This window comes from Protopterus annectens, chromosome 1.part2 (genome assembly GCF_019279795.1).
Source record: "Protopterus annectens isolate FY-2018-M chromosome 1.part2, PAN1.0, whole genome shotgun sequence".
NCBI lineage: Eukaryota > Metazoa > Chordata > Ceratodontiformes > Protopteridae > Protopterus > Protopterus annectens.
The window spans coordinates 823,224,417-823,244,488 of record NC_056727.1 but is presented as its reverse complement, the minus strand read 5'-3'; the positions used below and the strand labels follow the sequence as shown (position 1 = coordinate 823,244,488).

Sequence of the window (20,072 nt, the reverse complement as noted above, 5' to 3'; positions counted from 1 at the left end):
TAGTTGGTTCTGTAACTGGACAAATTACACCTTGCTGCACCATTTTATCCAACTGAGCTTTAAATTTATTCTGCATAGCTATCGGAACTTTTCTTGCCAGTCTGACCACTGTACTGACCTCTGGGTCTAACTTCATAGATTGCACAACTGGACGTTTGCCCAACTTGCCATTGAAAACATAGTATACTCTAAGAAAATAGTTTCAGTAAAATTGGAACTAGGATATGTGGTTATATGAGATAACAAACTGGAGTCCGACCACCACAATAAATGGAAAATGAAAAAATATATTTATTCGGACAAGCGCTTTCACGTGTATCAAACACGCTTCTTCAGATCCTTAACACAAACAATCTAATATGCAATGCTTATATATACACATTAAGTGAATCCACTTTAATTAAACATTTAATCAATCAACCCATAAACCAATAAACTAAATGAAACAGTCTGAAACACTTTAAAACCATGACAGCAAGGGCAAGCTTAAACTCCACGTAGTATAATGCAATATATTCTGTTTAGCAAGTCTATGCAAAAGTTTGCGCAAAAAGTTTATACATAAAAAGTTTATACATAAAAAGTTTTTGCATAAAAGGTTTTACATAAACATGTCTTAAGCCATCAAAGAAGGCATAAGCTGTCTAAAAGAAATCTCTCAGAAAGCTCTTAGCTATGACTGTGTTAAGAACTATATAATTAATATAATCCGAAGCTAAACTAAACATAACAATTCAGAGACTTGTATATAATGTCAAGACGTCCTAATCATATGATCAATAAGCTAATAAAAACCATAAATATATATAAAAAATCAGTTCTAATGCAATATTGTAACTGATCACTCTCTATCCGATGAATAATCTATATATGTAGATCCGATGGAGATATGTCTTTAAATCATTGGAACAATGTGTCTCATCCTTGTGAGAGACACTCGTGAATATCTTGTGAAGAAAAACATTGAAATGAAAATAGACTGAAAAACTGCTGTCATACAATGTAAGACATTACAAAAAAATGAAAGAATATGAAAAAATACATATATATGTGAAGTTATGTGAAAAATATATAAGCTTATTTAAGCTCTCCATGGAAAACAAGTAATCTACTACTTTCAAATAAACCAGAGTGCTTGTGCAGATGGTCAATATAAAAACGCATTGGAGTTAAAAGACAATTCATCTGTACTGCTTACTAGAACTTGTAAATAACGCATATCACAAACAAGTTCTAAGTATATAATCGACCAAATAATAACAATGAGTCAGTCTATGCAAAGGCATAGTAATGAAATGTGCAAACTGACTACAATGTAGTTAATGATAGATGCTGACAACTACCCATTAATATTAACTAATACTGAATTTTTAAGCCTTTAAAATATAAATGCATGCTGGCACATATGAACATAAAACAATGCCTTTAATTTAAAGCTAGTATAAAAACACGTTGTACAAAACCAAACACGTGTTTGAATATATACTTATGCTTTTTTGAGTTTAAGCATAGAAATATATAAGAACATTTTTTTTAAAACTATTTAAAGCGGCTAATGACATGACTGTCAGGGTTAAAGCACCACTCATAAATACTAATAAAACACATAAATCTGCACATAGATAATTTAGTAAACAGTGGTAAAACAAATTAATTCAACAATATCAATTAATCCTTCTGTAATAAAATCTGATGATAAAAAGATTAATGCATTAAACAACAAATTGTATAAAAAATACAAATATAAACTGGAATCATATAAGCATATAAAAACAAAAAATAAAGAATAAAAAATGAAAAATGAATCTCCGAACGAATATCAAATAAGCCCCTGTATATATCTGTATTATGCAGCTATCTAGTCTATTAAAAAAAATTTTACATAAACCTATACTACTTGAGACCTAAGTAGATGGTGAACAAACCATTCAAACTATACTAAAAAAGTAAATATAAATATATTCCTCAAAACAGCATATGATAAAAATAAATATGAATATACTGAACAAACATGGATAAAACCCTAACTTACTAACCCCTGGTTAACTAGGCTACAACATGTTTCCTGTTGTTATATTGATGCCTCCATTGAAATAAATCATGTTGCCCTTCTTGCTGCAGGACACTCTTATTTAGCACTACATGCTTTTAATGGAGCCCTTACACTCACATACTGGTTTAAACCTGGCTCATATTGAGCCTTAAGTTTAAAAATCCAAGAGAGTTCAACCTGCTCTAAATCATTGAAAATGTCTCCCTCTCTCACATTGGGTGTGACTATCTGTAGGACCCTGAATACAAAAGAGTGTCCCGGATTAACCATGGTGTGTTTCGCTAAGGCATTTTTGATATCACATTTTTTAATGTCATTGACATGTTCCTGTACCCGTTCTTTTAAGGTCCTGGTTGTCATTCCTACATAAAATACACAGCATGTTTGGCAAGTAGCCAGATATATTAAATTCCTATCATCACATGTAGCTGTGAAGTGTGGTTCAAACCTGTAAGTTAATGTAGGATGTTCAAAAAATTGATCATGAGTAATTAAACTACATATGCTGCATTTCTTACAAGGAAACGTGCCTAGACTCTTATCTTTATAAGTACTAGGTCTTGTAGGTTTATTTGGTTCAATACATAGTAGCCTACTAAGGTTTTTACTGTTACGAAAAGTAAAAGAAGGTGTAGAACCTACTAACTCTGCTATTCGTTGGTCAGTTAAAAGAATATGCCAATTCTTGAAAATGATATCTTTAATGTGTTTAATGTCACTAGTATACCTCAAATTAATTCTTATCCTAGAGCTGTCAAAAGTCTTCCTGACATAGTTGGAGTGTTTATTGGCTCTAACGTCTCTGCTTGGTGTCTTCCTATCATATAAAACATCATCTTTGATAGCCTGTATTTTCACTGCATCATAACCCCTCTCAATGAAGCATTCTTGCAAAAAATTGCCCTGTTTGTAAAGTTCATCATCCGTTTGGCACAGTCTTCTGATTCTAATAAACTGACTTTTGATTATGCTATCAAATACAAATCTTGGGTGCATACTGTTAAATTGGAGTAAAGTGTTTCTCCAACACTCCTTCCTAAAGACAGTAGCTTCAATGTTATGCTGTGATCCTCTGTATATAGTTACATCTAGAAAATCTATGCTGTATGATGAAAAATTCACTGTGAATTTTAAAAAATCTGTAGTTGATTCTAGGTACTGCACAAAGGACAAAAGTTCATCTGTATCCCCATGCCAAAATAAGAGAACATCATCCACAAACCTTTTATACAGGCTAATCTTCTTGAAATTATCATGGGTAAAGAGGAAGGCTTGCTCCCAGTATAACATTACTAAATTTGCGTACGTATTACCGCAGGGGGTGCCCATGGCTACCCCCACTGCTGTAAATATAACTGGTCTCTAAATTTAAATACGTTATTTGTTAGTACGAGCTCCATAATTGCACATAATAAAATTTCTTCATTTGTATTGAACTTCTGACTCTTGTTAATAACACTCCTCAGAGCTTCTAAACCAAACACATTCGGTATGGAGGTGAATAAATTTTTTACATTCAAGGTCACAAAAATTATTTCTCCTGTTAAATCTTTGGGATAATTATTTAAATTTTCTAGGAGTTCATAGGTGTCTTTCAGAATTGAGCTAGTATCAGAGAGCAAGGGTCTGAGTTTTTTCTCTAAATACACAGATAATGTCTCAGTAACCCAGCCCTGGCCTACAACTATGGGTCTCATAGGAGGTGGGAAAAGGCCCTTATGTATTTTAGGCAGGCCTTTAATATAGGGTATTCTGGGTTTCTCAACAAAAAAGTATTGATACAGCTCGTAATCAATTTGTCTGCACATCACATAGTCATATAATTCTTGATGTACATTATAAATGATTTTTTCAAACTCTGTGTAACTTATTGGTTTGTAAGTAGCTGCTTCATTCAATAATTCTGACATGGCTTTAACATAAACATCAGTATCCAATAGAACTATAGCCCCTCCTTTGTCAGCAGACTTTACTACTAAATCACATGCTCGTTTCAGAGAATAAATGCTGTCCCATTCTTTAGTATAGGTGTTAAAAAAAAAAGCACTATGTTTATAGTCATAATAGTATTTGTAGAAATCTCCTTCACAAATCTTCAGAAAACATTCTGCAACCGGCGGTGGTGCAGGGGTGAACACACTCTTCTTTTTGAAGCAAGTGTTCACAGTATTGTTTGCTGAATCATCAACGCTACTTTTCTTGTTGAAAAAAAGCTTCAGGGATATGTTACGAACAAAAAGTCTCAAGTCTGTAAGAACTTCAGATAGGTTACTAACCTGAGCTGGAATATAGTTGAGACCATGATTCAACAAATCATGGTCCGTTGATGTCAATGTGTATTTGGAAAGATTGACTATTAAACTGCTCCATCTCTCAGCCTTCCTCTCCGGTCCTGTTGTTCCCCCGAATACTTTCTCTTCGTTTTCCCTCTGCTGTCGGACCTGCCTCTCATGACATGCTGGTGATGTACAGGGAGTGGTAAAAAATGCTCTATATTACTCTGAGCTATCTTCGGTTTAGCTCCCAGATTCTGTGTACTAGAGCGTTAAAGGGCCATCTGATTAGGTGGTGGCGTATTATCAGTTTCTGCTGTAAATGAAGAAGGAGCTCCTGCTGATGACGCCGGAATACTTGGTGTAGCAGCTGTCACAGTTAAAGGGAAAATGCCAGGTTGGCTGGTATGTGTATCTCGTACATCAGTGTTAATGAAAGGTACTGACTCATTGTCCCTGATATTTCTATTCCTGGGCCAGACGAAAACTTGACTATTTGTGAAATCAAAATAGTCACGTTGCAATTTCCGCATCTTGATTTGTTGTAACCTCTCCCCATAGGAAGAGGTTTGGTTGAGTATTAATTCAATGCATTGCTCAAACATGGCCCCTTTAAATTTTTCAATAATGTCTTTATATAGGGTTTCAGCTTTACTATTCAGTTCGTCCTCCATAGGAGTAAAATAGTCTATCAGTAACTTCATATAGTTATAACTTAATTCTAGGTTCATCTGCTGCCACCTTTTTAACAAGTCCGGGTGGCTATTGCCATAGGTAGGCATGCAGAGAACCCTCATACCTCTAGGCACAACCTTGAAATGTAGGCATGCCTCTAAGTGCCTTCTCTGCCATGTGAATCTTTGCAATTTATAGAGCATATTTTCTAATTCTTTTAAAGTCACATTAAAGTCATGTATACTCTCATTACCAGTATTGCTGTTATCAAGGCCTGTTGTAGAAAGTTCCATGGATAGGAACGGATTATCTCTCTTATCCATAAGTGTCTCCCACCTCTTTTTCAAGTCTGTCCTCTCCGGTGCAAAATCCAATTCTATTGAAGGGGTATCCATCGTGTGGCCGCAGCGTTTCAAGTAAAGCAATGAAGTAAACAAAAACAAAGAGACGCTGTTGCCCAAAGGTCTACTCCAAAAAGCAAAATCCAACCGAATGAGATAACAAACTGGAGTCCGACCACCACACTGACCTTTGGGTCTAACTTCATAGAATGCAGAACTGGACGTTTGCCCAACTTGCCATCGAAAACATAGTATACTCTAAGAAAATAGTTTCAGTAAAATTGGAACTAGGATATGTGGTTATATGTTGAATTTATTTGGTAAAAGAAAGAAAATACATTCTTAAACTGTCTCTGAGACCCACTAATGACTGCACAGGTCTTCAGACTACATAGAATAACAAGCTATGAGTTCCTAGCCAAATATCATAAAAGTACTACTGAGCCTTCGGTCTGAATTTCTTCAGGTCCATAAGCAACAACTTTCACACAACTAGACACACTGAGTTGTTCATTAGTTCTCATCTTAGGAAATTTGTCTGCTGACATAACATTGTACTTTGAGTCAGTGTCTACTTTAAGCTCGGTGGATTTACCATCGATCTGAACAGTATAAAACACTTCATTTTTTGCCGACAAATTTACTGCATCAACCTTTTCACCAACTACTGATACATCATCTACTTACAAAGTAGAATTGCAGCTCCTTGTATGATCAACTTGCTTTTATGAGTGATCCTTATTTATAATTATGTAAAGTTTACTCGATTTGCAAAACTTTTGAAAATGGTTCCATTTTTTACACTTGTGGCATTGCTGACCAAATGCTAAGCATTTTTCTCTTTGCAAGGGTTAGGGAGCTCTGTGTGCCTGTAGGTGGTGTACTACCCTAACGTTAAGAAGGCAGGCTATTATATATGTAAAATGTTGACCAGAATGGAATGGAGTTTATTTCAGAAAATAGAAACATTAAGGAAGCATCAGTAACATTGGGTGTGTATTATTTCGCTGAAAGTTATTTTCAGCGAACACCTATTCATCAACATGCATTCAGTGAAAATCACTTCTGCAATTTGCTGAATTTTCCAAGGTCAATGAAGTTGTTGGCCAAGGGCGGCCACAGTGATGCAGTGGTTAGAATTGCCACCTCACAGCAAGAGGTTCTCCAGCTCGATTCTCGGCTGGGGTGCCTTCTGTGCAGAGTCTGCATGTCCTCCCTGTGGTTGCATGGGTTTCCTGGAGGTGCTCCATTTTCCTCCCACATCCCAAAGACATGCTGTAGGTGGATTGGACAATCTAAATTGGCACTAGACATGAGTGCATGAGTGTGTGTGCCTTCTGTGGAAGGTTGGGCACCGGGCTGGCAACCCAACACTGTAAAAAACTCCACTGCCAATCATGAGTAGACAGGTGATCTGTTGTGGCGACCCCTAACTGGGAAAAGCCGAAAGAAGAACAAAGTTGTTGGCCAGCTACACAAATTTGCCCTTTTCCCCACTGTAGTGAGATCTCAGAGTTGGTATATAGAGTTAGAAGGGTATGGATGAACTTCATTTAGTTATTTTTGGGTTCCATTTTGTTGTGGGGCAATTGTTTCATTGCCCTTTGAAAATTCAGTGAATCGTGGAAGTGATTTTTGCTGAATACATGTAGATGAATAGGTGTTCGCTGAAAATAACTTTTGGCAAACTAATATAGAGCTTCAATATCTGTATCTTGGGATGGGGGTGTGTGCAAGCAGCTTTCTTTGATTGACTTTTGTTTTATGTCTTTGTGTCTGCTGTGCTCCTTTGAATGCATTCTCAGACTGCATATGCAGACACACACCTGTTACTGTCTACTTCTGGTCTTTGCAGTGAGCTTTGACTGTAAGAACTGCACCTTTGGTTTTGATGTTATTCTGCCACTCATAGTGCTTTCATGCCTTATCTCCTCCTCACTAGAAGAATAACTTTCTGATTACTTGCTTGACATTAGAAACGTGCTATATAACTATAGGCCAAACCAGCATAATGTACACATGCAAAAAAAATGTAATAGGTTGCTTTATTTGGATTTTGGCAACGTTGTAAAATGTTTCTGCAACAACACTTTTTTATTTTATTTTATAAAATGGCCAGAAAATTCAAGAATGCAATTGGCAATTAAAATAATGATGTCTTTGCACATTTTTATTTTGTGTGTAGGGTAAAGTGTACTCACAGATATGACAGGAAAAATATGAGAGCTTGACTTTTAAGTATTCATACAACACATTAATATTTGTGTTTATGCATTCAGGAAATAGCCAGCATCTGAAGTATGTGGTACATAACTTTTACACTTATGTTAGGATCCAATCAGATTCATTAATTTATTTTCTGAACCTATTTTTATTAGGTACAATAAAAATCAGAATAATTGGTAGGGAGGGCTTTGTATTCCCTTTTCTACAAAAATGATTGTGCAATTATTAATATGATAAAAAAAGTATTGGATGGTACTGACAGTGATAACTATTTTTCTTGGAGAGAAAAACAGATGCTCATACTTCTTTGGTGCAGCTAATTTTTTGTTACAAACACAACACAACCATAAACACTTGCATAAAGCTTCATCTGACGATAACTTTGTGAACAGTTTTACCAGTTCATTATTGCATCTTTGCCATTCAAAGAACCACAGCTAAATCATTCAAAGTTTCTTCTCTGTTTTTAGGGAATGATTAACCTTGTTCTTGAATGCATCGACCGACTACATGTCTATAGCAGCGCTGCTCATTTTGCTGATGATGCCGGAAAAGAAGGCGGAGAGGCCTGGAAATCCATTCTTAACTCCTTGTATGAGTTACTTGGTAAGGGGAAGAAACAAATGTTTGAATGTCATGCATGATAGAAACAGAGTGTTTGGTTGTGGCATGATAATAAATAAAACATTGATTTCTGTCTAGGAGCAAAAGCTTGCTGGTCAATGACTGTATGATTATTAGTTAAATGTCATAACCTCCACAACTTGATCTTTGCACAGTTGTCTATTAAGCATCGATTTCTGCACTAGAACAAACATATGATGGCTGAAACTAATTAAATAAACACAACTGCTTATATAAGCCTTTTTCATTTACATGGAAAATAAGCTGAAATCAAAAAGAAAACTATAGCTCTCATTATGTGGCAGGGTTATGTGATGTAGCTTTAGTTGCCTAGTTACCTTCTTTTGTACAGCTTGGAGATAAACTGCGTTCACATTTCTTTAAAAAGAGACATTTCTAGTGTTGGTTTGACCTCGAAGTAGTAATACAAGCATTAAATTGCAGGTCACAGCTTACATTATATAGCCGGTATGGAAAGTATAATAATGGTGCCAACGGGATAGTTAGCCTGCCAGATGTAGTCACATAATTAAATACATTCATGCTGAACAATCTTGAATGAAGTCAGTACAGCATTATTTACCTTCATCATTTATTTATTCTGCTTGTGTATGCACACAGCTACATTGACAAGGCCAGTGAATCTGATGTATTCAATGAATCTGATGTACTTTTACTATGAACGTAATAGTTGCATAAACAAAAGTTTTGACTTAGCATTTCTACAAGCCAGCAAGTGTGATATTAGTCCCATAAAATTATGAAGTTCTACTTAGCATATCAAGGTACAAAGCAGCACTAAAATGTAATTGTATACCATTGTAAAACTGATCATTATTTGATCATTTAACCTTTTTGTTTGGAAGGTTTTACAGCTCGGTGTTTAAGATATTGATCTACAGAAATGGAGACCTGGCTTTGAGTTTCTCAACAATAAAGAAATTTACTGTGTCATTAATAAGTACATTGGAGCAACAGCTATGAGAAAAAAAAAACAGTGGTGTTTCTGGAGTTCCTTGCTTATCACTTACCTCTTTTCTAATGAAATGGGAATTATCCAAACAGTTTCATTCATGTCTATGTTTCATTGATAAAGGGCTGTTTGAAAGCAAAAGATCACAAAACAGAGGAGGTAAGCAGGCTTCTCCTTACCCATAAGGTTGTATGATTTTGGAGGTAGAGAAAAGGGACTGGGTAGTGCAGGGTGGCTAACAATGCTGTGTTTTGTAATAGTGGTGTGTAATGTTAATTTAATTGTTTATTTGATGGACATAGTTCTTACGACTGTGTCTTGATGTTTAGCCATATATGCATGTGTCGTATATACCACTGATAATTCTGCACCCATTCAAACAGGACTATTATACAACGACCCCCCATTAATATTAAAAAATGTGCACGCTGATTGGTCAGCGTGCACATTGTAAATCAGAGTTATAGGACTTTTTCAATTACTATAACTCTTTTTTTTTTTTTACAGCAACGAAGAACGCAAGATCTCCGTTGCTTCACACTGTCTCGCTGTGTTAAATTAGTTTAACATAGCAAGACAGTTTGTAAAAAGCAACGGATTGCTTTTTATAAAGCTGTCTCGCTATGTTAAACCCATTTAACATAGCAAAACAGTTTGTAAAAAGCAACAGAGATCTTGCTTTCTCCATTGCTTTTGCCCACAGTTCTGATGTACTGCGTAGGCATACTCATGCGCAGTACATCAGAACTGCCACAGAATACCAGACAGCTGCAGAAGGGCAGCAAGGAGGCATTATACAATGCCATTATTTAAGAAAAGCAATTATTTTTTTTCTTAAATAATGTCATTGTATAATAGCAATAACCCACTTCTGTTTGTGGGTAATGCTGGATTTACCCACAGTTGGCTTTGTTTGGCCACTCAGGCTTCACCCTCGTGAACAAACCACACCATCCGTGGGTAAATCCAGCATTACCCACACCCAGGCGTGGGTTATTGCTATATTATAGCACATTGTATAAATAAGATTATGTCGAAGTAGGGTTGCGAGAAGGACGAGACTAAAAAGTTTAATTATTTAACTATTAAACCTGATAGGCTCTGCAAGTGTTAAACCTGATAGGATCTGCCTTTAAAGCATGATACCTGATTATCTGTCTGTATTGTCAGTGTTACACACCGTTCTTATATTTCATAACTAAAATAATGTAGAATATTTATTAGGCCTAAAGTATTAAAACAGGTATTGTTACTGAAATTATGAAATTTTAGATTAAAACTTAATGGGAATAATGTACAATTTTGATTAGTTGTAGGACACATCTTCATAGAGATCATGAAAGTGAAAACAATCATGTATAAATATTAATACTTAAAAAAAAAAACACAGATCAGTGAAAATGCACAAAAGCCAGTATTTGTAGTTATAAAGAATATTTACTGTAGGAGGCAACTCTCATTCAACAAAACAAGCATCACCCTATACAGTCACAAAATCAGGCACATCCATAAATCTAAGCCTAACCATAAACCAAACATTAGTACTATGATCCTAATCCAAAACCTTCCTTCTTCTACTTTCGGCTTTTCCTGGTTTGGGGTCGCCACAGCGGATTATCTGTCTGCTCATGATTGGCAGTGGAGTTTTATAGTGTCGAGTTGCCAGCCTGGCGCCCAACCTTCTACTGAAGGTACACACATACACGCACTCACACCTAGGGCCAATTTAGAGTGTCCAATCCACCTGCAGCATGTCTTTGGGAGGAAACTGGAGCACCCAGAGGAAACCCACGCGACCACAGGGAGGACATGCAGACTCTGCAGAGAAGGCACCCCAGCCAAGGATCGAATCGGAGAACCTCTTGCTGTGAGGCGACAATGCTAACCACTGCATCACCGTGGCCACTCCACTTCACACTAACTCCAACTAAAAGCATAAGACAAACATTAATCCTAATCTTAGCTAGAAATAAAACTTAAATCCTCTCCCCAATCCAAATTCTAGGCCTAATCTTTATATAATTCTATCAGGTAGCATTTCATTCTTTGTTACATTTTCACAAATCAGTGTATTGCATTCAGATTAAATTAATCCAAAATGACTTAAACAATGGCTTGCATGCAGGCTGGCTGCTAACAAATAGACCACTCTCCATTTAGCTTATGCTAGCATTCGATGATTAAGGAAGCACATTTAAACTCAGGATATTTGGTACATTTGTTTTACAGAAAGCTGTCTTGTCTGAGGTATTATAGTTGTCTAGAAAACAGCAACTATGTTGCTTAGGTAAATACAATAAGCAATACATTTGAGCAGAACATAGTCTTATAAGGTAACCTAATGTTTCATTAACTGGTTTCTTTGAGAATAAAAGAAATATAAGTTGCAAACAAAAGGCTAGTGGCCGCCCCTTGTCAAATTAAATAACTTGAAAAATAGTCAGCAATATCCTACTGTTTTATTTTGTTTTACATTTGTTTACTGGGATGGTCTGACAGGGTATGAGCCCATTTTCAGTGGAGGCCTGGGGAGAAAAGCTCCTAGTTAGTTACATAGATTACATAGTTTACAGTGTAAATACCAACGTTACAAGTAGGTTCAAAGTTATACAAGTGTGGAGATAACATACATAGCCATAGAGTATGCAATTTTGGTTAATTAACTATAAGGTATTGTGATCAGAGGAGTAGATATACATACATATGATAAAGAACTGCCTGAGATAAAGTGTTAGGACTTGATCAAAAGCTATAAAGATCAATTAAGTAGTTAAGTAGGTCGGATTAAAGGTGGAGCAAGGTTAGCAGGGAGGAGGGGAATGAAGATAGGATGAGAAGCAAGAGGGGTACAGATATATTGGAATATAGAGAGTAAAAATGGGAAAAGGTGTATTGTTGGCTAAGGTATGGCAATAGGAAAGTAATAGAGGGGAATTAGCCAGGGCAGATACAGAAGCAAGTCCAGTTGTTCATTAGGTATTCTTTTAGGAATTTTTTAAATTGAACTGGGCTGGAAGTGTCTATAATATGTTGTGGGATAATGTCCCAGATCTTGGATATATAGTTAGAATAGAGGGAGTCACCAGCTTTGTTGTTGCTTTTAGAGACATTTAGTTGGATTTTATGAAAAGATTGGAGTTGCCTAGTTGTGGAACATGGAAGAAGCATATTTTGTAGAGATGGGGTCTATCAGCTTGGTAAGCAATTCTATGGGCAGAGATGAGATGCGGTATAGGTTAAAAGATGGGGAAGTTCTAACCATTTTAGTTGATGTAGGACAGAACACTGGTGGGATCTGTGTGGGAAATCGGTGGCAAATTTTGCTATTTTGTTGTAGCAGGAGTTTGTGAGGTTAGTTTTGCTTAGGTTAGTGAATATGGGGGAGGCACAGAGTAGTGCCTTTTATTCATGAGCCTCTGTATAGTATTGTCCTACATGCTCTTCATCAGACATTTAATTATGGCTTCAACACAGACTTGTACTTCAGAAACTTGCTTAGCTTATCGATACTAGGTCCTTTCATCAGTTCACTTTTACTAGCTTTGTTGTTCAGAATTCTGAGCTGATTCTAAAGCAGATCTTGAGAACAGAAGCTCTAATTGATTTATCCAAACGCAAATGTATTTTCAGCAAAACTTCTTTGACATAATGAAAGTGCCAGTTTAATTATTTCCATATCTCTGATAGTTCTAAACTATTTCAGTGCTTTTGATGTATCTGAATACTTTTATGAGAATATGCTGCTGCTGAGATGAGGTACAACTGCTAATTTTGTATGAGGACTTTTATACGGATGTGCATTTGGTTAGGGACCATTTCATCGCAGTTCACATTAACATGACTCCATATGCCAATAAAAGCTTGCATCAACAAAATAAATAAACATAACATAAGGGCTGGATTCAGAAATGGAGGAGGAAGAAGTTGTTAAGTGTGTTATGAAAGGAGTTAACAGTAAACAACGAAAAAGTATTCACTATTATACCCAGAAAGTGGAAGGAGTCTGACCAGTATATTTCGTTGAGTGTATATGACATTGTGTTCTTGACAGACTTGAAAATGAGAAGCAGGAGTAATTCAGGAGTGAGATTGGACAGCTATGCTCGACTTGTACAGCAAACAATTCTTTGTCATCAGAGACAGTATATAAAGGATGTTCAAGTGAGTTCATTATTCATCTGATGAAGTGTGTACTTTGAAAACGAAAACGCAGTGACTTGGAAGGGCGTTTATGCTTGTGGAGGTTGAATTGTGCTGTTCGTATTTTTTTGCTGCTGTGGATTTTATTGGAGCCTAACAAACCCCAGGATAGTTTAATTGGAGTTCCTGAGTCATCCTTATCTTTGTTTTCTTGGTCTGGTTTCCACAATTGTTTTTCTGGATTCAGAAATGCTTACCATGATGCATAAGCAAGATCACAGTCAGTCTTTTTGATTCAGATACAGGTCTCCTTCCATGCATTTCCTCTGGGGATATTACACACTAACACTGCAGTATGGAAGCATAGCTAATGCCAATTAACCATTTGCTGTTCTCAAGCTCAAGAAAAGGTGGTGACTCCCAATTAACTTGGCAGAGAATTAGTCTGACAATTTATTTTTTCTGTAGGAGAACAAAATTGAATGCTTTAACAGAATTCACTCATTGACTCCTATAGACCTAGTCACAATACAGTAAGTATAATGAAGCTGCACGCGCTCATGTGTGTGTGTGTGTGTGTGTGTGTGTGTGTGTGTGTGTGTGTGTGTATGTGTGTGTACACATAGGGGCATGAATGCAGCTGAATGGATATGTGTTTACATGAGAGTGTGTGTGTGTGTGTGTGTGTGTGTGTGTGTGTGTGAGTGTGCGTGTGTGTGTGTGTGTGTGTGTGTGTGTGTGTGTGGCCATTTGAATATGTCGGCATTTGTGCGCATGTATGGAATGTTCTATGCAATTGTGATGAGTGGGCTGGTAGTGTGAACATTAGTCCTGTCAAATCAGTTAGCACAGTATTCAATTCAGATACACGGTAATGAGCCACTAATGTGGTATTTATCTCTGTTGTGCTAAATGACCAACCCACTTTGGCTAATTAGCATGGACAAAAAGAGAATCTTTGTGAATCCCACAATGCTCATAATAAAATGAGCAGTCTCATTTTATTGTGAGGATTGTGAGGGTTGGGGCTTGCACCTCGCAATGCTCATAATAAAATGAGACTGCTCCACACCCCCCTACTTAATACAACAAACATCAAGTTCACTACAAATATGGAAAGTTAAGCAGCAGCCTCACAAAAAAATGAGATTTAGACAGTTCACTGTGAGCAACCGGATTGGCTGATGTGCCCACTGAGCAAACATATGATTTCCAGCTATAGGTAAAACTTGTGTTTTGCATTGCTACTTCTGCTGTAAATCCTGAAACATCAGCATTGGGACAAAATATTTTTGCCCCAGTTGTAAAAGAAATTTTAAATGTTGCAGGATATGACAAAACCATTTTAGTCAGTATGTTTACATATTTTGAATACTGGCATACACTGTCTTACTTTTCCTGGTTACGCACTAATTTTGGACCAAATAAATCCTGTATGCTCTAAATCATAGTTTTTAATAATGAGCTCATAACATTTAAAAAAAATGGCATATTACTTGTAAAGAGTTACTGGTATTAACATATTTGCAGGCAGGAATCGAGAGCAATATGTTCTCAATTAATATTCCGTCATTAATGTTTTGTATTAGTAGCTTTACTTAAAATATGCAAGTAGAATGAACAGCACCTGTGATTTATGATTTTTCTGCAGGTTTTGAAATTAATGCATTTTATTTTTATCTGGCTCAGTTTACAACAGTGTCAACACTTATTTTCCATTACAGTACATTGTTCATAGATTCTAAGTGATCTTACCTAGTCCTATAATTATTTATTTATTCATTCTTCCCATGGCCTACTTACAATCCTGTAACCAACGTTTTCACCTAGTGCAGTATACCTAGTCATCACCTATGTACCTTTTGAACAGAGGCTGTATTTCTGCACTTTAGGTGACACAGCATTCATAAAATGGAAAATATTTTAGTAAAAGCTGTGTTATGTAAACTGAATGTAAAACAGAGGACTGATGGAAAAAATTAAACCGCTGAGTACGGAAAAAGTAATCAGAGACCTAGAGACCCAAGTCGACAGCGACCTCTCATTTGACACCCATGTTGCCAAAGTGGTTAGAAAAACATTCTACCTTGCACACCTCATCATGAAGGGATTCACATCCAGATCCAAGGATGGCATTGTACCCCTATACTCCTCCCTCATCAGACCCATGATTGAGTACAATGCCCCATTTGGTATGTACTTCACTCGGCATTTGCAACAGCTGGAGAGACCACAAAAGTACCTCACCATGAGGATCAAGGGTCTTCAACATATGTCTTATTCTGCCAGACTAAAGAAACTTCAGCTCTATTCAGTAGCATACCGCCTGCTCAGAGGTGATCTCTGCCTGACATACAAGGCCATGTCCAATCAGGATCTGATGGACATGCTCCACCTCAACAAATCCAAATCCATCAGGACCACGAGAGCTAAAGACTTAAACCTCGGCACAAGTATGAATAGGACATGCTGGAGGGATAGATTCATAACCCAGAGGCTTCCCGTGCTTTGGAACAAGATCCCAGTTCATATTAGGCAGAGCCCCTCACTGACTCTCTTCAAGAGAAATCTTGATGAGTGGATGGGAGATCGTAAGTTTACCCCAGGGGTCACATCTGTGTCACTGCTAGACAGGGGCACAGTAAACTATTTCTATTATATAAGGGGACCTTCATTGTGTCACTACTAGACAGAGGCACAGTATTCTAAATTTATTCTGTACATTTTTGTACCATTTCATGGGGTGGCAAAAGCCACATCACTATGGCTAGGCTTACAAATGCCCCAGGGCAGATAGCCTAGTACTAAACTATGAAACTATGAATCTATGAAAACTATCATAATTAAGTCAACACTTTTACATAAAACAAAACAGTAACATAAGAAGTAAAATCTAAACAGACTCATAGAGGAAGAGCTATTTAAAATGTGAGGATGTTATTAAAGAAGTATAGTGAAACTCCAGATGACCAAAACAATGCTAGAGGAACTGCAAAAAGTACTGTGTGGATGGAAATGTTAAAATAATCAGAAGGGTGTATTTTAGCTGTATTTAAAAGTAAATGTATGTGAGAAGACAAAAGTTAAAAAAAAAAAAACGGGAAAGAAGCACAAGAGAAAAAATAATGAAGAGAGAACTTTTACTTATCTATTTATGGAGAGGAGTAACAAGAAGATACCCACACCAGGCAAAAAACAGAAATATTCTTAATGGTGTAGACTATGCTTTTATGATTATGGGAGCAGGTATGTGTGTGTGTGTGTGTGTGTGTGTGTGTGTGTGTGTGTGTGTGTGTGTGTGTGTGTGTGTGTGTGTGTGTGTGTGTGTGTGTGTGTGTGTGTGTGGCTTTTGGGAGTTGAGATAGTGTACAAAAATACATAAAACTGAGTTACACTATGTATTTTGTCAGATGGGCTTCACACTAAAATTAACACAGAAGTTAAATAAAGCTAGTGAAGTTGTTTACCATTTTTTTAAACGCCATAAGAGACAAAAGTTATGTCTCTTTGGCACAAACTGTAAGAGGTAGCAGTGATGTGTTTTTAAGAAACCATAAACTGTACAAGTGTGATATGTATGCAGAGGAGATGGTTGGATAATTTCCATATACAAGAAAGATGAAAACAGTGTCAGGAAAGCACAGACCAGTTTGTATAATTACTTTACTAGAAGGAAAAAACTGGTGAGTAGCAAGTCGATAGTCTTGCTTAAAACCCAAGAAATCATTGATGCATAGCAAAAAGGATATATCAGTCAATGCAATAGATTTTTTTTGACTGAGTAAGCCGAAGAGGGACCAGGGTACAAATGTGGATTATTTCACACAGATTCCATTCAGTTACTTTGCCACTGTCAGCAGATCAGCAGCTTCTGCATGCTGTTTGTATCAGAAAAATCAGAAAGATGTATGTGCTTTCCATTCCATTTACCTTAAAACTTCCAGGTAGTGGAGACTTCTCCCCATTATGTCCATTTAAGTGTGACCTACTTCAAGACCACCCATGGAACTTCCAAAGATTAGTAAACAACAGCTCTGTAGATGTAATATTCCTAAACTCATCTTACAGTCCTGCTGTTGTTAGGTTAGCCTCAGAACCGGCTTAGAAATTCCCACTTAAGTATGAGTGTGCAGAAGTCTCAAACTTCCTTCCACATTTTCCTGTATTACCTGTCCTTCCAGAATTTGTGTTAGATTTTGGAATACTTTACACTTGTAACATTTAATGGCAATAACATCACAAAGAACCTTGCAACAGTTCTACTGTTCTCATCTCCTGGATATTAGGAAAAACAGTTTCAGCTATTAGAGATCTAGTGATGGACATAATATGTCAAATATCCATACATAACTTCTTCTTCATCTTTTGGCTTTTCCCGGTTAGGGGTCGCCACAGCGGATCACCATGTCCGCACTTTAATTGGCAGTGAAGTTTTACAGTGTCGAGTTGCCAGCCCGGCGCCCAACCTTCCACAGAAGGCACACACATGCACACCTAGGGCCAATTTAGAGTGTCCAATCCACCTGCAGCATGTCTGTGGGATGTGGGAGGAAACCGGAGCACCCGGAGGAAACCCACGCGACCACAGGGAGGACATGCAGACTCCGCACAGAAGGCACCCCAGCCGAGGATCGAACCAGAGAACCTCTTGCTGTGAGGCGGCAATGCTAACCACTGCACCACCGTGGCCGCCCCGTCAAATATCCATACATAACAGTTACTCTTTATGGACAAGTACTTCTTCTGCTGTATTTTTCTTTTGGCTGTAGCTCCTCTTCTAGTCCTCTCTGACCATAAAACCTCCCCCTTGCCACTCTTTTGGCCCATTCACTCCCCATGTGGCAATGGCCCTACAGATCATTTTTCCCCTATGAGCAAGGGGTGAGCAAACCTGGAATGGTGCTGTTATCCACACTGGGATCTAGGTTTTCACTTTTATGTTGCTAATACCCAGTTCATGCCCAGTGAGCATTCTGGGTTCTTCCTGGCAGACTTTCAATGGAAAAAGCATGGGACTGGTGCTCACTTCCATGTGTGACATAAGCCCACAGATGACCTCACCTCCAAGAATAAGCATGTCATGCACAAATATCTAGTCTGTACTGAGGAAATCCATAAATGTTGTGTGAGTTGGACATGTTCCAGGCAAAATCTGTGCACCTTGTGAAACCTGGACATAGGCCCTCATCCCTGTGCCCAGAGAAAGGCAGACAGAATCAACCCCTTCTCTCTTCTAATTCAGCCAGTTCAACCACATATATGAACTGCTAACTGGACTTAGGTACCTGGATTGTACTTGGGACTCTGTGCTTCTGTGCAAGCTGAATTATACTCTGTTACTGCAAGGTTGTTGTTTCTAATTATGCTGTCTGAAGCCTTGTTAGTATAGCCTGAAAGTGAACCACTGTTGGTAGCTTGTTCAAGGGAATATATTTTTGTCCTTCAGAAACTCCCAATACAAACTATGGACAACATCAAATATTTAATTCAACCGCACAACTCAGGCATGGCAGATTTAAACTCCATAAAAAAGAAGTGTAAAAAAAAAAACACTCAAGGGTTTACCATCTGCAGTCTTCCAAAATAAGATTTTTTGTTTGAGATTCACATAATTCCTGCCTATTTATACTTTATATGAATTTATATTTTAGTTTGCATTATTATTATTATTATTATTATTATTATTATTATTATTATTATTATTATATTGCTGTTTTTATATATTAGTGCCTTTATAGGTTCATAGGTTGGTACTAGGCTATCGGCCCTAGGGCCTATACAAGCCTAGCCATAACAATTCCCTGGCTATTTCTTCCCACACTATTTACTTCCTGGACCCCTGTCTAGCAGGGCGACTGACATGATCCCTGGGGTGAATTCCCTTTCTCCCATCCAATCGTCATGGTTCCTTTTGAAGAAGGCCAAAGAGGCACTCTGCTTCACATGTATGGGCAGTCTATTCCAGAGTCTGGGGAGTCTCTGGGTCAGAAACCTATCCCTCCAGCATGTTTTGTTTATTGTGATGAAAAGGTTTAGATCCCTGGAGCGTATGGCTCTGAGGGATTGGGATTTCTTTAAGTGTAGCATGTCCAACAGCTCTGGGTTTGACATGGCCTTGTATGTTAAGCAGAGATTGCCTCCGAGTAGACAATATGTGACAGAGCATAGCTGGAGGTTTTTAAGGTGGTCAGCGTAGGGCATCTGCTTTAGGCCTGTGATTCTTTTAGTGAGATATTTCTGCGGCCTTTCCAATTGTTGCAGGTGTCTTGAGAGGTACATACCAAATGGGGCGTTGTATTCTATAATGGGTCTAATGAGGGATGAGTACAGTGGGACAATGTCCCCCCCCCCCCTTTTCTGGATGAAAATCCCTTAGTGATGACGTGTGCCACATAGAAGGATTTCCTGACTGTTGTGGCGATGTGGTTATCGAAGGTGAGACCACTGTCCACCTGTGTCCCTAAGTCTCTTATCACACTTTCGATGTTTAGTGTACTGCCTCCTATTCATTCATTCTTTCCCCACTTGCTCATTTAAACCAGTTCAGGGACACTGGAGAACTTGTATCAATACCTACACTCAGTATGAGTGCAAGACAGAGTAACTAATTCTAGACAGAATGCCAGTCTACACATGGACCATATTAACACACAGGCAAGTTGCAGAATGAACATTTCACTAATGGTATGTCTTTGGGATGTGGAAGGAAACCAGAGTGCCAATGAGAACACACACACACACACACACACACACACACACACACACAC

The 20,072-nt window shown here is 37.6% G+C and overlaps 1 protein-coding gene across 1 annotated transcript in view; it reads left to right on the top strand.

Moving 5' to 3' along the window:
• RYR2 (ryanodine receptor 2) overlaps positions 1–20,072 on the top strand; it is a 6,224,161-nt gene that overhangs the window by 2,399,738 nt on the left and 3,804,351 nt on the right. The window contains exon 16 of the mRNA XM_044059048.1: positions 8,039–8,174. Within this exon, the coding sequence (XP_043914983.1) occupies positions 8,039–8,174 (136 nt within the window). The remainder of the gene's footprint in view (positions 1–8,038; positions 8,175–20,072) is intronic.